This window comes from Eulemur rufifrons, chromosome 2 (assembly GCF_041146395.1).
Source record: "Eulemur rufifrons isolate Redbay chromosome 2, OSU_ERuf_1, whole genome shotgun sequence".
NCBI classification, from domain to species: Eukaryota; Metazoa; Chordata; class Mammalia; order Primates; family Lemuridae; genus Eulemur; species Eulemur rufifrons.
The window spans coordinates 12,650,225-12,666,207 of NC_090984.1; the positions used below are offsets into that span (position 1 = coordinate 12,650,225).

Genomic DNA, 15,983 nt, shown 5'->3' on the forward strand with positions numbered 1-15,983 from the left:
TACTGCTGTAAACCCAACATCCACTTTACAAGATATACAGGAGATAAAATTCCGAGAAAACAACACTGTATCAGAATTTCAGCATTTTACAAGATAATGATCCAGAAATCTTCAAGAGTCAAAATTGTATTTCAAAAAATTCAGGTGAATGTTCTAGGTAAAAACAGATTAAAGAGATCTAAAAACAAGATGCAATGTGCAAATCTCTTCTGGATCCAAACAACCTGGCAACTATAACAGATACTTTTGGACAACTGCAGAAATTGGATTTTCTTGGAGGGGGGACAATAAAGTCTTGTTTTCTGTTTGATAAAAAATTCTCTTCATTCTTAGGAGATACATGCTTAAGATTGAAAGGGGAAATGAATGTCAGCAATTTAACATGTATAGATACTTCAACAAAGTAACAAAGTATAGTACTTTAACAAAGTATCTATACATATGAAAACAAATGAAACAAATCTTAACAATTAGTGAATCTAGGTTAAGGGTTAACAGATTTTTTAAGGAACTACAGATTTTTAGATAATTTGTAAGGGGGAAAAAAAAAATCTCAGGACCTCCCAAAATTCATTATGGCAAAAGGGAGAACTGAGTCTGACACAAACAATGCCATCCTCTTTTCTTTTAAGGGGTCCTCTTTCAAGACATGAAGAGGCTTAGAAAATGACAAAACAGGGTTTTTTGGTGGACAGGGTATGGGAGGGAGAAAGGAAGCCCCGCTGGCAAGGCGGTCTTATTATACAGATAAGCCTCAAGATAACAGCCCTCAGGGAAATATTTTTATTCAGACCTTGAAGGGCGTAAGACTCTCAGCAAACCTGTTCCATTTAACAGAGATTCTCTACAGATGCAAACTTCTCCCCCAAACTTCCCCACAGACTTACAGCATTACTCCTGTCTGCCCGCAGCCACCTCGAAATATGTCAAATAAATGTATTTGGGGTTAAAATATTTCTTCCTTCGGCCCTAAAAATAAAAACACCACTTCAAGATAGACAGCCCCTGGCCGGGCGTGGTGGCTCACGCCTGTAATCCTAGCACTCTGGGAGGCCAAGGTGGGCGGATCGTTTGAGCTCAGGAGTTCGAGACCAGCCTGAGCAAGAGCGAGACCCCATCTCTACTAAAAATAGAGAGAAATTATATGGACAGCTAGAAATATATATAGAAAAAATTAGCTGGGCATGGTGGCGCATGCCTGTAGTCCCAGCTACTCGGGAGGCTGAGACAGGAGGATCGCTTGAGCTCAGGAGTTTGAGGTTGCTGTGAGCTAGGCTGACGCCACAGCACTCACTCTAGCCTGGGCAACAGAGCGAGACTCTGTCTCAAAAAAAAAAAAAAAAAAAAAAAAAGATAGACAGCCCCTACAAAATGAGTGCATATCAATTATAACTTTAGGACTGTAGCCTAAATAAAACTCTTAAATGTCGATTAACAAGTTTCTCTCCACAGATGCAAAGAAGGAAGAGATACGATCCCTCTTCTACTCACCCTGAGAAGATCCCAACATTGACCATTTCCTCCACCTCCTTTTCTGAATGTTCGTCTTATCCTGTGTAGAATACCGAGCACCAAACAGAACTCCACAAGAATACCATCAATTGCCTCACTGCTCCCCTCCTTCACGCCTCCCTTTTCCCCTGCACCAACTTTTTCCTTTCAACTCAAAGTTCTCTTACGGAGAGCCCCATCCACAACAGACACTTTGTGGGCTGCGCTTTTTCCCCAGGTGCGTCCTTAAAATCTTGGCTTAATAAATCTCAATTGGAGTGGGACTCTCGTTTTCAGTTATTATTTAACAAATTCAAAAACAAATACCTAGGCCGGGCGCGGTGGCTCACGCCTGTAATCCTAGCACTCTGGGAGGCCGAGGTGGGCGGATCGTTTGAGCTCAGGAGTTCGAGACCAGCCTGAGCAAGAGCGAGACCCCATCTCTACTAAAAATAGAAAGAAATTATATGGACAGCTAAAAATATATATAGAAAAAAAATTAGCCGGGCATGGTGGTGCATGCCTGTAGTCCCAGCTACTCGGGAGGCTGAGACAGGAGGATCGCTTGAGCCCAGGAGTTTGAGGTTGCTGTGAGCTAGGCTGACGCCACGGCACTCACTCTAGCCTGGGCAACAGAGTGAGACTCTGTCTCAAAAAAAAAAAAAAAAAAAAAAACAAATACCTAGGAAAAACCCACCTGTCAAAACTCATCTTGCTATTCATCATCAATTCCAACTTCTGGCACTAACAAATAATAAACCCGCATTGTCTTCCTAGAGGACCCCCATCCATTTTGAACCTCTGGGAGGTTTACAGGGCCCTGAGGTGAGGACTTGGGCATAGAGCTGAGCAGTCCCGCTTTTTCCTCAGTCACAAATTTCGTCTTTATTTGCATTCACTCACGCATTTAATTTTACCAGATAAACGTGTTCCCTAATAGCCTGAAAAGGTTTATCTTTCCACCTGAATATAAATTTAATTTCAGGAGCCGACACCCACAGCCAGAACCACCGCATCAAGTGCTCACGGGGACGCCACAGAATTGCCAGGTTGGTGAGGCCAGGAGGAAGCCGGGGCCAGAGACGGCGGAGATGCTTTTCCTTCTGGAGAAAGTGCACAAAACTCGCCACTGAGGCTTCTGCAAAGGGGAGCGCGTCACAAGAGAAGCCGCTCCGACCCGCCTCCTCCCGGGGACCGACCCCGGAGGGCGGAGCCGGCTGGGACTCTGGGAGAAGGGGCCGCGCGCTGCCGAGGAGAGCCGACCGGAGGCCGAAGCGGCCCGACTGCGCACGGGGCCAGCTACGTGTCACCCCGCGTCTTCCCCCTGGACCCTCTCACTCCCGCGTGGCCACACCTGGGCAGGACCCCACGCCAGGGAGAGACGAAAACTCACCTCAGACGCGGAGGAAAGCGCGCGGCTAAGATGGCCGCCAGGACGCGCACGCGCACACGCGCTCGGCGACGGAAGGGGCGGGGCCTGGGAGAGTGAGATTACGAGGAACAGCTGCTGCTGGTTCCAGCCGCCAGCGGAGGAGAAATGCCATTGATTACTACTACTTCCAGGGAGGCAAACGAGTTGTAAGTATTAGATAAAGGAAAAAATATCCACAGAAAATAGGGATATTTTCCATGTTTGGAAAGCTATTTATATGGACAGCTTTCCATGTGGACAGCTATTTATATATGAAGTCCCAAATAATGAACTGACAGCTATTAGAGTTTAGCAAAGTTTCCAGGTAAAAAGAACTATTTAAATTACTATCAAAGGCTTTCCTCTGGAGGAGCAGTAACCAGTAAAACAATGAAAGGGAAAACTAAAGGCCTTAAGAAAGATTGAATGAATGCAAAGGAGAACCTATCTCACAGATTGCTAGGCTGAGCGTTGCATGTGTGTCCTGTGTACAGGGCTGTAGCAACGTGGAGAAAGACAGGTACGAACACAATTACTGGGATCCCCTATTCCTTGGCCCATGGGAACTTGGATAGGAGGTGCTAACATTTGCCCCGCCCCTAGGCCTAGTCAAGCCCCATCCCTAGGCCTCATCTCCGCCCCCTAGAAATTGTCAACCAATCCCCGTCCCTCATCCAGGCTCCTCCCCTGAGCCACGCCCCTTGGAATATTAAAAGAGCCACGCCTCCAGGTCTGGTCTCGCCCCAGCCCCATCCCAATCCCAATGTGCCTGCTGAGCCAACAAAGCCTTTTCACAGCCTAGTCTCCCCTCCAGCCCTGTCCGCGGTTCTAATTCTTCCCTCTACCTCCAATCCCTGCGGAAATAAGCATTTCTCGTCCGCTTGCGGCCTGAACCGGCCTTCGCACTCCTTGGCGCTCCCCGCGCTCTTCCCACCCCAGCCCCGGCGACCCCGCTTGGCCCGAGGTCCCCAGGCCCAGGGCCCCGCCCCTAACGTTGTGGGCGGTGCCGAAACCGGAATCAGAAGCGCGCGTCTGCGCATGCGCGGGCCGGCAGCCATGTCACCTTGCGCCTCCGCCTGAGGTACATTTTTGCCTCAATCGGGTTCGTATCTGGCCGGGCCCTGTCACGCCCGCCCGCTAGAGTCCGAGGGCTCGGACTGAGGGTCTGAGGTCAAAGGGCGGCCTCCTGGGTGGCCCTCGCCCCTCCCGCCCGGCTTCCGCGCCCGGGGCCTCCCTGGTCGCGCTGCCTCGTCTGAGAGCTCCGGGTCTGCTCCCCTGGGGCCGCGGCTCGTCCCAAACTTACTGAATCAGGAACTCGGGGCGATTCTGCTGCAGGTTGGAGTTGGAAACACACTGTCGTATTTAATCAGCACCCCCAAAGCATCCTCTGCTCTCTTTCCAGAAAGAAAAAGCATCTCTGCCATTCGGGGTCACGGGGACAAGCGCCTCGACCTCGTTCTCTCGGCGCTGATCTGTGGATCTCGGCGTGGCGGGTGAGCACAGGGTGACATTTGCCTCATCTCGGTCCCCAACTCTCTCTCCTCTCTTGATGCATTAGATGATATTTTAGTCTGTGCGTCTTACTCTGCTTGTGGGCATCAGTTTGATACATTGCATTCAGGTGCATAGAAGGGAATTGGGGTTTTTTTGTTGTTGTTTTGTTTTGTTTTTGACACGGGGTCTTCTTCTGTCACCCCAGGCTGGAGTGCAGTGACCCGATCATAGCTCACAGCAGCCTGGTACTGCTGGGCTCCGGCTATCCTCCTGCCTCTGCTTCCCGCAATGCTGGGATTACAAGCGTTTACACCTGTCATTACACCGCGCCCCGCAGGAGCAGCTTTTTAAAAAATACCTTGTTAACCCGCTGCCTTGCCAAATACGTTTTGTCTTGGGGTTTTTTTGTTTGTTTGTTTGTTTGTTTGTTTGTTTTTTTGATAGAGTCTCACTCTCTTGCCTGGGCTAGAGTGCCGTGGCGTCAGCCTAGCTCACAGCAACCTCAGACTCCTGGGCTCAAGCGATCCTCCTGCCTCAGCCTCCCGGGTAGCTGAGACAACAGGCACTCGCCACCATGCCCGGCTAATTTTTTCTATTTTTAGTTGTTTGGCTAATTTCTTTCTCTTTTTAGTAGAGACGGGGTCTTGCTCCTGCTCAGGCTGGTCTCGAACTCCTGAGCTCAAGCCATCCTCCCTCCTCCGCCTCCCAGAGTGCTGGGATTATACGCATGAGCCACCGCGCCCGGCCCTGCATTTTGTCATTGATAAAACGATACGTTTGAATCATTTATCTATAGAGCTGTTACATTTCACACAGAAAATCTAATCATCTGCCAGTTTCGACTTGTTCCTTTTTTATTCCTTGCAGTTTCTATTTCTTTACTGCACTTATCAGGACCCCTTCATTTCAAGGTAAAATAGCATATAATTTGCATCCTTGACTTGTTCCAGATCACAGAGGGAACTGTTTTACCATTTCATGGTGAAATAGGATGTTTGCTGTAGCTGTTTGTAAATTTTTTTTCTCCTTAATAAAACCTTTTCGCTTCTAGCCTTTTCTAGTGAGCTAAATTATTATTACCAATGGATGGTGTTACCAAGTGATAGATTCATCACTGTTTTGTGTCCAAGGGGATGAGTCATATAATCTTTATTTTTCTATTAATGTGGTGAATTATATTAATCAATGATTCAGTTTTTAACCATCCTTCATTCCTAGGATGAAATGAACTTAGTTTGTAATTTATTATCATTGTTCATTTCTCAACTGTACTAATATTTTTATATTCATTTGCACTTATGTGTATGAGATCGTTCTTTTTTTTTTTTTTTTTTTTGAATTGTACTCTTCTGGTCTTGGAAATACTCAGGAAAACATTCTTTTCCCGCTATATTGGAATCCCTTATGTATTTAGTGACCTTTCTTATAAAACAGTTTGCAACTTCTCTTTCCTTTGTGGGCATGTTTTAAACTGGTGTCTTTTCCTTTAATGACTGGATAGAATCAGATTTTGTACTTATTTTTGGTCATTGCTTGCTTTCTAGAAATTCATTCATTACCTGTACGTCTTCATACCTATTCCTTGAATTTTTGCTGTATTCTCCCTGTGACATCTGTAATTATGACTCACTCATAACTTTTTGTCTATGCTCTGTTGCTCTTTAAATAACTGTTTGTCAATTTCATTAGTTTTTTTCAAAGGATACATTTGCTTTTATGATTTTGCTTTTTTTAAAAAATATTATTAAATTTGCCCTATTTTCTTTTTTCTTTCTAAATGTTTGTGCTGTTCTTTTTTCAACCCCATAAATGAATGGTTAGCCTATTACTGACTTCTTTTCCACCGGGAGTTGGTTATGCTTATAAATATGTTAATAGATATACTAAACCAGCTGTGGATTTCCAGTGTTATCTGAAACAGTTTTTAATTCTGTTTCTATCCTACCACATAACCAGTCCTTACTTGCTAAAGGTAAATATGTATTTCTTCTTATCCCTGCAATGCGCTACATTTTTTATATATTAATAGCATGTACTACCACCTGACATATTTTGTTTATTTACTGTCCTCTCCCAAAAGATTATAACATCCATGTGCTTCAGGATTTTTCTGTTTTGTTCAGTGCTTTATTCTCTGTGACTGCGTGTAGTAGCATCAGGGTAAATATCACCTGAATAATTATGAAACAGAGGAGCAGGAGGTAAGGGCCTTAAGGGAAGCATCCTTGCCTGAGAGACAGGGCTCAGTCAGGAGACAGAGCTCAAAGATAGCATATTTGAATTGAACTCTTCATTTTTCCATTCTCCATAGTGCCCAGCAGGGTTCTAGGCTAAATCCTGGTAAATGTTAGCAAAGAAAGGCCTTGGTAACAACTAAAATTTGAGGTATATATTCAGAAATGTACTCATTGGGTTTTAGGCATTGACGACAAATAGACCTGCATTCATATCCTGCCTCAGCAACTTTCTAACTGGGTGACATTGAGCATGTGGGTGACTGACTCTTTCTAAGATTCCTCAGCTATAAAGTGGTTATAATAATATCTGATTTGCGGAGTTTCTATGAGAAATAAATCCTCTAAAATATGGACATCTCTTTGTAAAGTTATTCTCACATCAGCGCTGCTCAAATGGCACAAATTGTTACTAATGTACTAAAGAATGTTATAATTTTTTCTTATTGGCTATTTAAATATGCTACTTGTTCCACTGCAGTGGAAGTAACTTGAATTTTTGTTGTTTGAAATTTGTGATATCACTGCAGATACCACCATCAGGGATGACATAGTTGGTCAAGTATTCTTATTCTCCTACAACTATATTATAGACAGATTTAGCATGTGAATCACAGCATCGCGGTCCTCTCTGCCTCTGTATGTGGAATTCAATGGGTTGAGGCTTTTTCTCAGAACCCAGGTTTTGGGGACCCTTGTAGCTCACGGGAGTGGGGGCAGTGGTCAGTGGCCAACCAGTAATGCCTATTAGCCAGCCAAGGGGTGCTATAAAAAATAAGGAATCGTGGGAGTGGAACCCTCAGTGGAAGGATGGGTAAATTATAAATTGTTACTTTCTTGGATTTGAGACAGAGAGTGTATCTTCTCATGGCTGAAGGCCCTCCTTGATACATTTTATGCTTTTTGTAATCATGGACAAATTGACAGCCAAAGTTTTTTAGACTTCAGTTAACTTACAAAATAACACTCCCAACCTCTTCTTTCTGATCCTCAAGGACCAGAGCACTGTTGTCTAGCTCTAGGGGAGATAAGGTTGGTCCACCTTCATAGATCAGTGTGTGTTTGCTTGGGTGTCTTGGGGGTGTGTGTGTGTGTGTGTTTGTGTTTTGAGGGGAGTTGTCACTCATAATTGATGTGCTGCAACATCGACATCCATGAGTGTGGGAATTGTGGGAGCTCTGGATTCTCATATTGCTTTCTGCCTTACCTTGACCTTTTGCTTTTCTTCACCAAGGGATCATGGAAAAAGAAAGGACAGCTGCTGAGTTACCGAGAAATCTGATACAGGTAAGTAACAGGTAATAATTCCCCAAAAGAATACTTTTAGTCTCCAAATCTCCTCCTAATTGTTTTAAAGCACAGGTCAACAATCTGTTTTTGTATTGGACCACATTGTAAGTATTTTAGGCTTTGAAGGCCATTGAGTTCCAATAAAACTTTATACAAGCAGGTGGCAGGCCAGATTTAGCTCATGTGCCATAGTTTGCTGACTCCTGGCCTAGAACACAAGAAAATAAGGGCCTGTTGTGGGCCCGGCCTAAGAGTTGTGTTTCTGCAGACTCCTGGACCTCTCAAGTTTGTGAAGGGGGAAAAAAAGGAAAAGCTCCCATTCCATCAGTGTGTTTTTATTCATTAAAACCTTGTCCAGACTTGACTTGGCGTTTCATGTTGTGCTGATTGCTACGGCAGGAATAAGGTAGCAGGCGAAATTATATCTGTGTCAAGGAATGGATGGTGTCACTATAGAAATTATTTCATTTCTAGAACATTTCTCTCATTTCTGCAATATGCTCTGGACTGTTCTGGACCATTCTAAGACTGGAATTGGTCACCATCTGTGATATTGTGAAATATATATTTTGGTCTTTGTTCTGTTTCCTGGCACAGAGCTCCTAAAACCCTTGGAACCTCCAGAGCATTAATGTGCTAATGAGATGCCTGGTGGCTGGCAGCCCCTAGACAACTTCAGGATGGGGGCTGGTTCAGAAAGATGGAGTCATGATTAGAGGGTTGGGACTTTCAGCCCTATCCCCCAACATCTGGGGACAGGAGGGGGCTGAAGGTGAAGCTGATCACCAGTGGCCAGTGATTTACTCAGTCGTGCCTACATAATGAAGTTTCTGTAAAAACCCAAACGACTGAGTTCAAGGAGCTTCTGGATGCCTGAACGCATGGTGATTCCTGGAGGGTGGCATGGAATCCCCAAGCCAATTCCCACCATATCTTGGCCTATCCATCTCTTCACCTGGCTATTGATCTGTGTATTTTAAAATATGATTCCAGTAAATTAATTGAAGCTAAGGAAGGGATAGTGGTAGCCCTGATTTATAGCCAGTCAGTCAGAATTGTAAGTGACAATGGACTATTTGCAATTGGCATCTGAAGTGGGGGACAGTTTTGTGGGACTGAGCCCTCAACCTGTGGGATCTGATGCCATCTCCAGGAGTATAGTGTCAGAGTTCAATAGAATTATAGGACACCCAACTGGTGTTGGCTGGAGAATTGCTTGGTGTGGGGAGAAAATAGTTCACCCTGCCCCCATCTGCAGTCAGAAGTATCCATTCTGTATTAAGTGACTGTGTAAGAAAGTAGGAAAAACATTTTGGTTTTTGCTATCTCATTACTATCAAATTGTGGGGAGACAAATTTAGCATTTTAGAAGTGTTAAATTTATGAGACAGGATTTGTTGAGTCAGGAAGTATGTGTGGATAGAAAAGGAATGAGATCTGTTGACTGAGTCCTAGAGTAGATGGTGGGAGACCATAGAATCTTCTAGACTGCCCATGAATTGGCTCTCAGTTCCCCAGTGTTAAACTGCCTCATCCATCCTCTTGTGCACACTGGAGGAGTTGTACCTTCTGAACAGAACTTGTGGGATGTTTTAGGACTCCGTGGTCTTTGAGGATGTGGCTGTGGACTTTACCCAGGAGGAGTGGGCTTTGCTGGATCCTTCTCAGAGGAGCCTCTACAGAGATGTGATGCTGGAAAACTTCCGGAACCTGGCCTCACTAGGTAAGGATGACAACGTTCTTTCATGTAGTTGTTTAGAAAACAATTTTATCTTACTCATCTGCTTCGTTCTAGGATTTGGGCTGAGGAAGGGGAATACGTTGGTAAATAAGGCAGACATGGTCACTGACCCCAACAAGCTCACAGTCTAGTGGCTTCACCGTGAAAATAAGCATCTGTGTTTTGAACTGACTTCTTCTTTTTCTTGTGGTTGAAAGCCTTGAAAGTGTGGGCATAGACTTCAGGGGTCACTTTAGGACGTAGGGAGATGGTTTGTGGTTTGGGATCTTTTGAGAGTTTTACTGTTGTCGGTGCCCTCTACCCAAAGACCACCAGGAACACACCTATAGTTAAACAAGTTGGATTGATTAAACAGTGAGGCAGAGCACACACCTCTTACACATCTTAGTAGGAGGGTGTTCAAAAGTACCTACAGGATTTGGGCTTTACTTGGGTGATGTGGGGATGGCTCTGTGAAAATAGTCTGTATTAGTTTTTTAGGCCTTCTGTAACCAGGTACCACAAATGTGGCTAAAAACAACACAGTTTTATTTTTTCACATTTCTGGAGACTGGGAGTCTGAAATCAAGGTGTCAGCAGGGCCACATTCTTTCTGAAGGTTCTAGGAAAAAAAAGTCCCTCGTCTCTTCCTGGCTTCTGGTGGTTGCTGGCAATTCGTGGCATTCCTTGATTTATATTAAGAGATGCATCACTGCAATCTCTGCCTCTATCTTCCCTGTCTGTTTCTAAGTCTCTCTTTCCTTACAAGGGTACCAGTCATTGGATTTGGGGCCACCCTAATCCAGTAGAATCTCATCTTGATTATATATCTACAAAGACCCTATTTCCAAATAAGGTAACATTCTGAGGTTCTGGGTGGACCTTTTTTTTATTTGTTTTTTTAATAGGCTTTATTATTATTATTTTTTTTTTAGAGCAGTTTCAAGTTCACAGCAAAATTGAATGGAAAGTACAGAGATTTTCCGTATAACCCCTGCTCCCCCTTATGCACGGCCTCCTGCACTATCAACATCCCCCCACTGGAGTGGTGTATTTGTTGCAGTTGACAAACCTACACCAACACATCATCATCTCCCAGAGTCCGTAGTGTACGTTTAGAGTTCACTCCTGATGTTGTACATTCTATGGTTTTGGACAAATGTATAATGACATGTATCCACCACTATAGTATTACAGAGTAGTGTCACTGCCCTAAAAGTCCTCTGAGCTCCATCGATTCATCCCTCTCTCTGCCTAAACTCCACTGATCCTTTTACTGTTTCCATACTTGTTCCTTTTGTAGAATGTTGTATAGTTGGAATCATACAGTATACAGCTTTTTCAGATTGGCTTCTTTCACTTAGTAATGTGCATTTAAGTTTCCTTCACGTTCTTTTCATGACTTGAAAGCTCATTTCTTTTTAGCACTGAATAATGTTGCATTGTCTGGATGTACCACAGTTTATCCATTCACCTGCTAAGAGGACATCCTGGTTTCTTCCAAGTTTTGGCAATTACAAGCAAAGCTCTTGTAAACATTCATGTGTAGGTTTTTATGTGGTCATAAGTTTTCAGTTCCTTTGGGTAAATACCAAGGAGCACAATTCAGTTGTTGGATTGTATGATAAAGGTACGTTCAATTTTATAAGAAACTGCCAAACTGTCTTCCAAAGTGACTGCACCATTTTGCATACCCACCAGCAAAGAATGAGAGTTCCTGTTGCTCCTCATCCTTGCCAGTATTTGCTGTTGTCAATGTTCTGGATTTTGGCCATTCTAATAGGTGTGTAGTGGTATCTTGTTTTTTTAATTTGCTTTCCCCTGATGATATATGATGTGGAGCATTTGCCACCTGTATGCCTTTGGTGAGGTGTCTGTTAAGGTCTTTGGCTCATTTTTTTGTTGAATTGTTTATTTTCTTATTTGTGAGGTTTAAGAGTTACTTGTATATTTTAGATAGCAGTCCTTCATCAGATAGTCTTTTGGGAACATTTTCTCCCAGGCTATGGCTTGTCCTTTCATTCCCTTGATACTGCCTATCACAGAGCAGAACAAAATTTTTAATTTTAACGAAGTCCAGCTTATCAATTCCTTTTTTCACACCTTTGGGGTGGCATTTAAAAAGTCATTGCTGGCTGGGTATGGTGGCTCATGCCTGTAATCCCTGCACTTTGGGAGGCCGAGGCGGGAAGATTTCTTGAGCCTGAGAGTTCAAGGCCAGCCTGGGCAACACAGCAAGACCTCATCTCTACAAAAAATTAAAAAGTTAGCTTGGTGTGGTAGCACACGCCTGTAGTACCAGCTACTGGGAAGGCTGAGGCAGGAGGATTGCTTGAGCCCAGGCATTCAAGGCTACAGGAGGCTATGATTGTGCCACTGTACTCCAGCTCAGGCAACAGAGTGAGACCTTGTCTCCAAAAAAAAAAAAAATTGCTAAACCCAATGTCATGTAGATTTCCTCCTGTTATCTTTTAGGAGTTTTCTATTAATAGTTTTGCATTTTACATTTAGGTCTGTGATCCATTTTGAGTTAGTTTTTGTGAAGGGTGTAAGGTCTGTGTCCAGATTCTTTTTTTTTTTTTTGCATATGGATGTCCAGTTGTTCCAGTACCATCTGTGAAAAAGACTGTCTTTTTTCCACTATATTGCCTTTGCTCCTTTGTCAAGCATCAGTTGACTCTATTGATGTGGATCTGTTTCTGAACTCTCTGTTCTGTTCCATTGATCTATTTGAACATGAATTTTGGGCGGATACTGTGTAACCTAGTGCACAGGCAGTCACTTTAGATTGGTTGCTGACAGGAAGTAGGGGCAATTCTATCATTGAGTATTTTGTGGGTGGCATATTACCTTTAGACAAAATTATGAAGTAGCCTTGTTTTGTTTAATTTCATCATGATCTCAGAGTAACTTTGTCCGAGGTTGTTATTCCAGAAGATTATTTCTGTTCGATAAGAGAACAAAAATGCCCTGGCTATGATTACGAGACCAGCTTGTAATAATATTGAGGTTTAGGTGTGAACGTTAGCTTGGTTGTGTATGTCAGAGGCTGCTTCCTTCCCCCCTCACTGCTTTATTTTTAAATAAATTTGACAGACATTTTGTTGCAGTTAAGCTCATAGTTGCCCATCTTTAGGGTATCAGAAGACCAAAGTTTTGGTCCTATCTTAGAGAAATGTTTGTGGTTCTTCATTGTTTTCCATCACGATATGCCTCTCTGCATGTGCAGGGTATCCGCTACACACACCCCATCTGATCTCCCAGTGGGAACAAGAGGAGGACCTGCAGACCGTGAAGACAGGACTTATCCAGGGCATCTGTACAGGGGAGGACCATGAAGGCAAGAATCCTTGGGAGAAACTGTCTTGGTTGGGGAAAAAAAAATCAAACAAAAAAACTTTGTTTTATCTGAGTATTCTGATCATCCACAGATATCTCAGATTACTATTTTGACTTTTTATCAGTCCTCTCACACTTCCCTCATTCTTCACAAAGACCTTCCATATTTCCTCATTGCAAGTTAGTATTTGGTCATATGCATTTTATCCAATTCCTTTCTGTTTTGCTCTCGTAACTACAGTCTATAATAAGCCTATAAAGGAGATCCTATAATCTCCTAAAATAACATAAGTATGTTAGTCTCAATCTTCACAGAATTATTTCTTAGTTAATTGCTTAACATTTTGACCCTTGAGCCCATTAATACCAAAGTCCTGAAATAGCCACTCTGCTAAAAAGTCCTTTGCTCACAGCTGCTTTCACTTTTTTGTTTCAGATTTTGAGACTCAACTTAAAACTAATGAATCAGTTGTCCCACAAGATATTTGTGGAGAAAAAATATCCAATGAACAGAAGATAGTAGGATTCAAAAGAAATGATTCCTGGTCCTCCATTTTACCTGAAAACTGGGAATACTGTGGTATTGATTATCAGAACAAAAGCCATGAGAGACATTTGAGGTGTGTACCATTCATATAAGAGAAAATAATGCCTCAGGAGAGAATCTTAAAATGCCATGAAATTTAAGAAGCATGTATATGTAAGCCTAGGTCAAAAATTGTGATTTCACAAAGAATTTTTGGGAGGTATTTTTCCTACAAATGAGAATGAGATATCGAATGTTTGACACATAACTTCATTTGTAAGCAATTACTAGAAAAATCCCTTAAGTTAAAAACTTGGTGACAATTTTTGAGCTATGATAGAGCCACGCTGTGAGAACTTTGAGCTTATAACTTGACCAGGCAGAAAACATACACATTCACTGAAAATGGTAAAAATGTATTACTAATAGCATGCCTTTTATTTTTAGAAGAAATCGTATGGTGGAGAACATCTATGAATGTAATGAAGAAAATCAATATGGGCAAACCTTTAGCCAAATTCCAAATCTTGATACACTCCAGAGAACTACTGAAACAAAATCCTATGAATGCCACGAGTGTGGAAAGGCCTTCATGGATCACGCATCCCTTAAGAATCACATCAGGTCTCATACTGGCAGCAAACGCTACCAGTGTAAGGAATGTGGGAAAGCCTTCCATTTTCTTGCTTGTTTTAAGAAGCATATGAAAACTCCCACTGAAGAGAAGCCTTATGAGTGTAAGGAATGTACCACAGCCTTCAGTTGTTCCTCATTCTTTAGGGCACACATGAAGATTCACTCTGGAAAAACAAACTATGAGTGTAAGGAGTGTGGGAAAGCTTTTAGTTGTTCTTCATCCCTCACAGAACACAAAAGAATTCATAGTGGAGATAAGCCTTACGAATGTAAGGAATGCAGGAAGGCCTTTAGTTGCTCCTCCTCGCTCTCCAAACACAAAAGAATTCACAGTGGAGATAAGCCATATGAATGTAAGGAATGTGGGAAAGCCTTCAGTTCTTCCTCTCACCTTATCATACATATAAGAATTCACACTGGAGAGAAGCCTTATGAATGTAAAGAGTGTGGAAAGGCCTTCAGCGAGTCCTCAAAACTCACTGTACATGTGAGGACACACACTGGAGAGAAACCCTATAAATGTAAGGAATGCGGGAAAGCCTACAATTGTCCCTCCTCCTTAAGTGTCCATATGAGAAAACACACTGGAGAGAAACCCTACGAATGTCTGGAATGTGGAAAATCCTTCTATCTTCCCACTTCCCTTAATACACATGTGAAAAATCAAAGTAGAGAGAAACCCTACGAATGTAAGGAATGTGGGAAGGCTTTCAGCTGTCCTTCATCCTTTAGAGCCCACGTGAGAGATCACACTGGAAAGATACAATATGAATGTAAGGAGTGTGGGAAGGCCTTTGGTCGTTCCTCGTCCCTCACTGAACACTTAAGAACTCACAGTGGAGAGAAGCCTTATGAATGTAAGGAATGTGGGAAAGCCTTTATTAGTTCTTCTCACCTTACGGTACATATAAGAACTCACACTGGAGAGAAACCTTATGAATGTAAGAAATGTGGGAAAGGTTTTATTTATCCCTCAGCTCTTAGGATCCACATGAGAACGCACACTGGGGAAAAACCCTATGAATGTAAGGAATGTGGGAAAGCATTTCGTCATTCTTCATACCTTACTGTACATGCAAGAATGCACACTGGAGAGAAACCCTTTGAATGTCTGGAATGTGGAAAAGCCTTCAGTTGTCCCTCATCCTTCCGAAGACATGTGAGAAGCCACACTGGAGAGAAACCCTATGAATGTAAGGAATGTGGGAAAGCCTTTGTTTGTCCTGCCTACTTTCGAAGACATGTGAAAACTCACACTAGAGAAAACATCTAAATGTAAGGCATAGGGGAATGTCTGCAAAGCTTCTTCAAATCATAGGCAACTTGTGAGATCTCATACTGTGGAGACACCCTACAAATGTAAGATAGTAGGAAATTATCGCTCATCTTTTTGGAGATTTGAGGACACCTTAGAGAAACCCTGTGTGTATAAACCATGTACTAAAGCCTTCCTGAACATACTTATTGTGTATAAGAAAGGTCATACTAGAAATGAAGATCACTGTCTCATCCTTAAAGTGGACTGCTGGCTCACTTAGACAAATTTACGTTTTCAGCTCTAGCCATAGTATGAGGTGCTTTTATTTTGGTTTAGGTGTAAATATTATTTGCATTACAAAGTCTTTTTTATTTTATTTTATTTTATTTTATTTTTGAGACAGAGTCTCGCTCTGTTGCTTGGGCTAGCGTACTGTGGCGTCAGCCCAGCTCACAGCAACCTCAAACTCCTGGGCTCAAGCAATCCTCCTGCCTCAGCCTCCCGAGTAGCTGGGACTACAGGCATGCACCACCATGCCCAGCTAATTTTTTCTATATATATTTTTAGCTGTCCCAATCATTTCT

The 15,983-nt window shown here is 42.8% G+C and overlaps 1 protein-coding gene across 1 annotated transcript; it reads left to right on the forward strand.

Moving 5' to 3' along the window:
• The first annotated feature begins 3,953 nt into the window (after positions 1-3,953).
• On the forward strand, positions 3,954-15,544 carry ZNF699 (zinc finger protein 699). Its single transcript, XM_069496078.1, has 7 exons — positions 3,954-3,983; positions 4,305-4,395; positions 7,865-7,917; positions 9,517-9,643; positions 12,870-12,980; positions 13,416-13,599; positions 13,956-15,544. Exons 3-7 carry the CDS (start codon positions 7,870-7,872, stop codon positions 15,412-15,414), a joined length of 1,929 nt encoding a protein of 642 aa, XP_069352179.1. The 5' UTR covers positions 3,954-3,983; positions 4,305-4,395; positions 7,865-7,869; the 3' UTR covers positions 15,415-15,544.
• The last annotated feature ends 439 nt before the right edge of the window (positions 15,545-15,983 follow it).

Coding starts and splice junctions, on each gene's coding strand:
- ZNF699 (XM_069496078.1), top strand. CDS start 7,870: ATGGAAAAAGAAAGGACAGCTGCTGAGTTACCGAGAAATCTGATACAG. Junction 12,981..13,415: donor TACAGGGGAGGACCATGAAG/GCAAGAATCCTT, acceptor TTTTTGTTTCAG/ATTTTGAGACTCAACTTAAA. Junction 13,600..13,955: donor AGCCATGAGAGACATTTGAG/GTGTGTACCATT, acceptor TATTTTTAGAAG/AAATCGTATGGTGGAGAACA.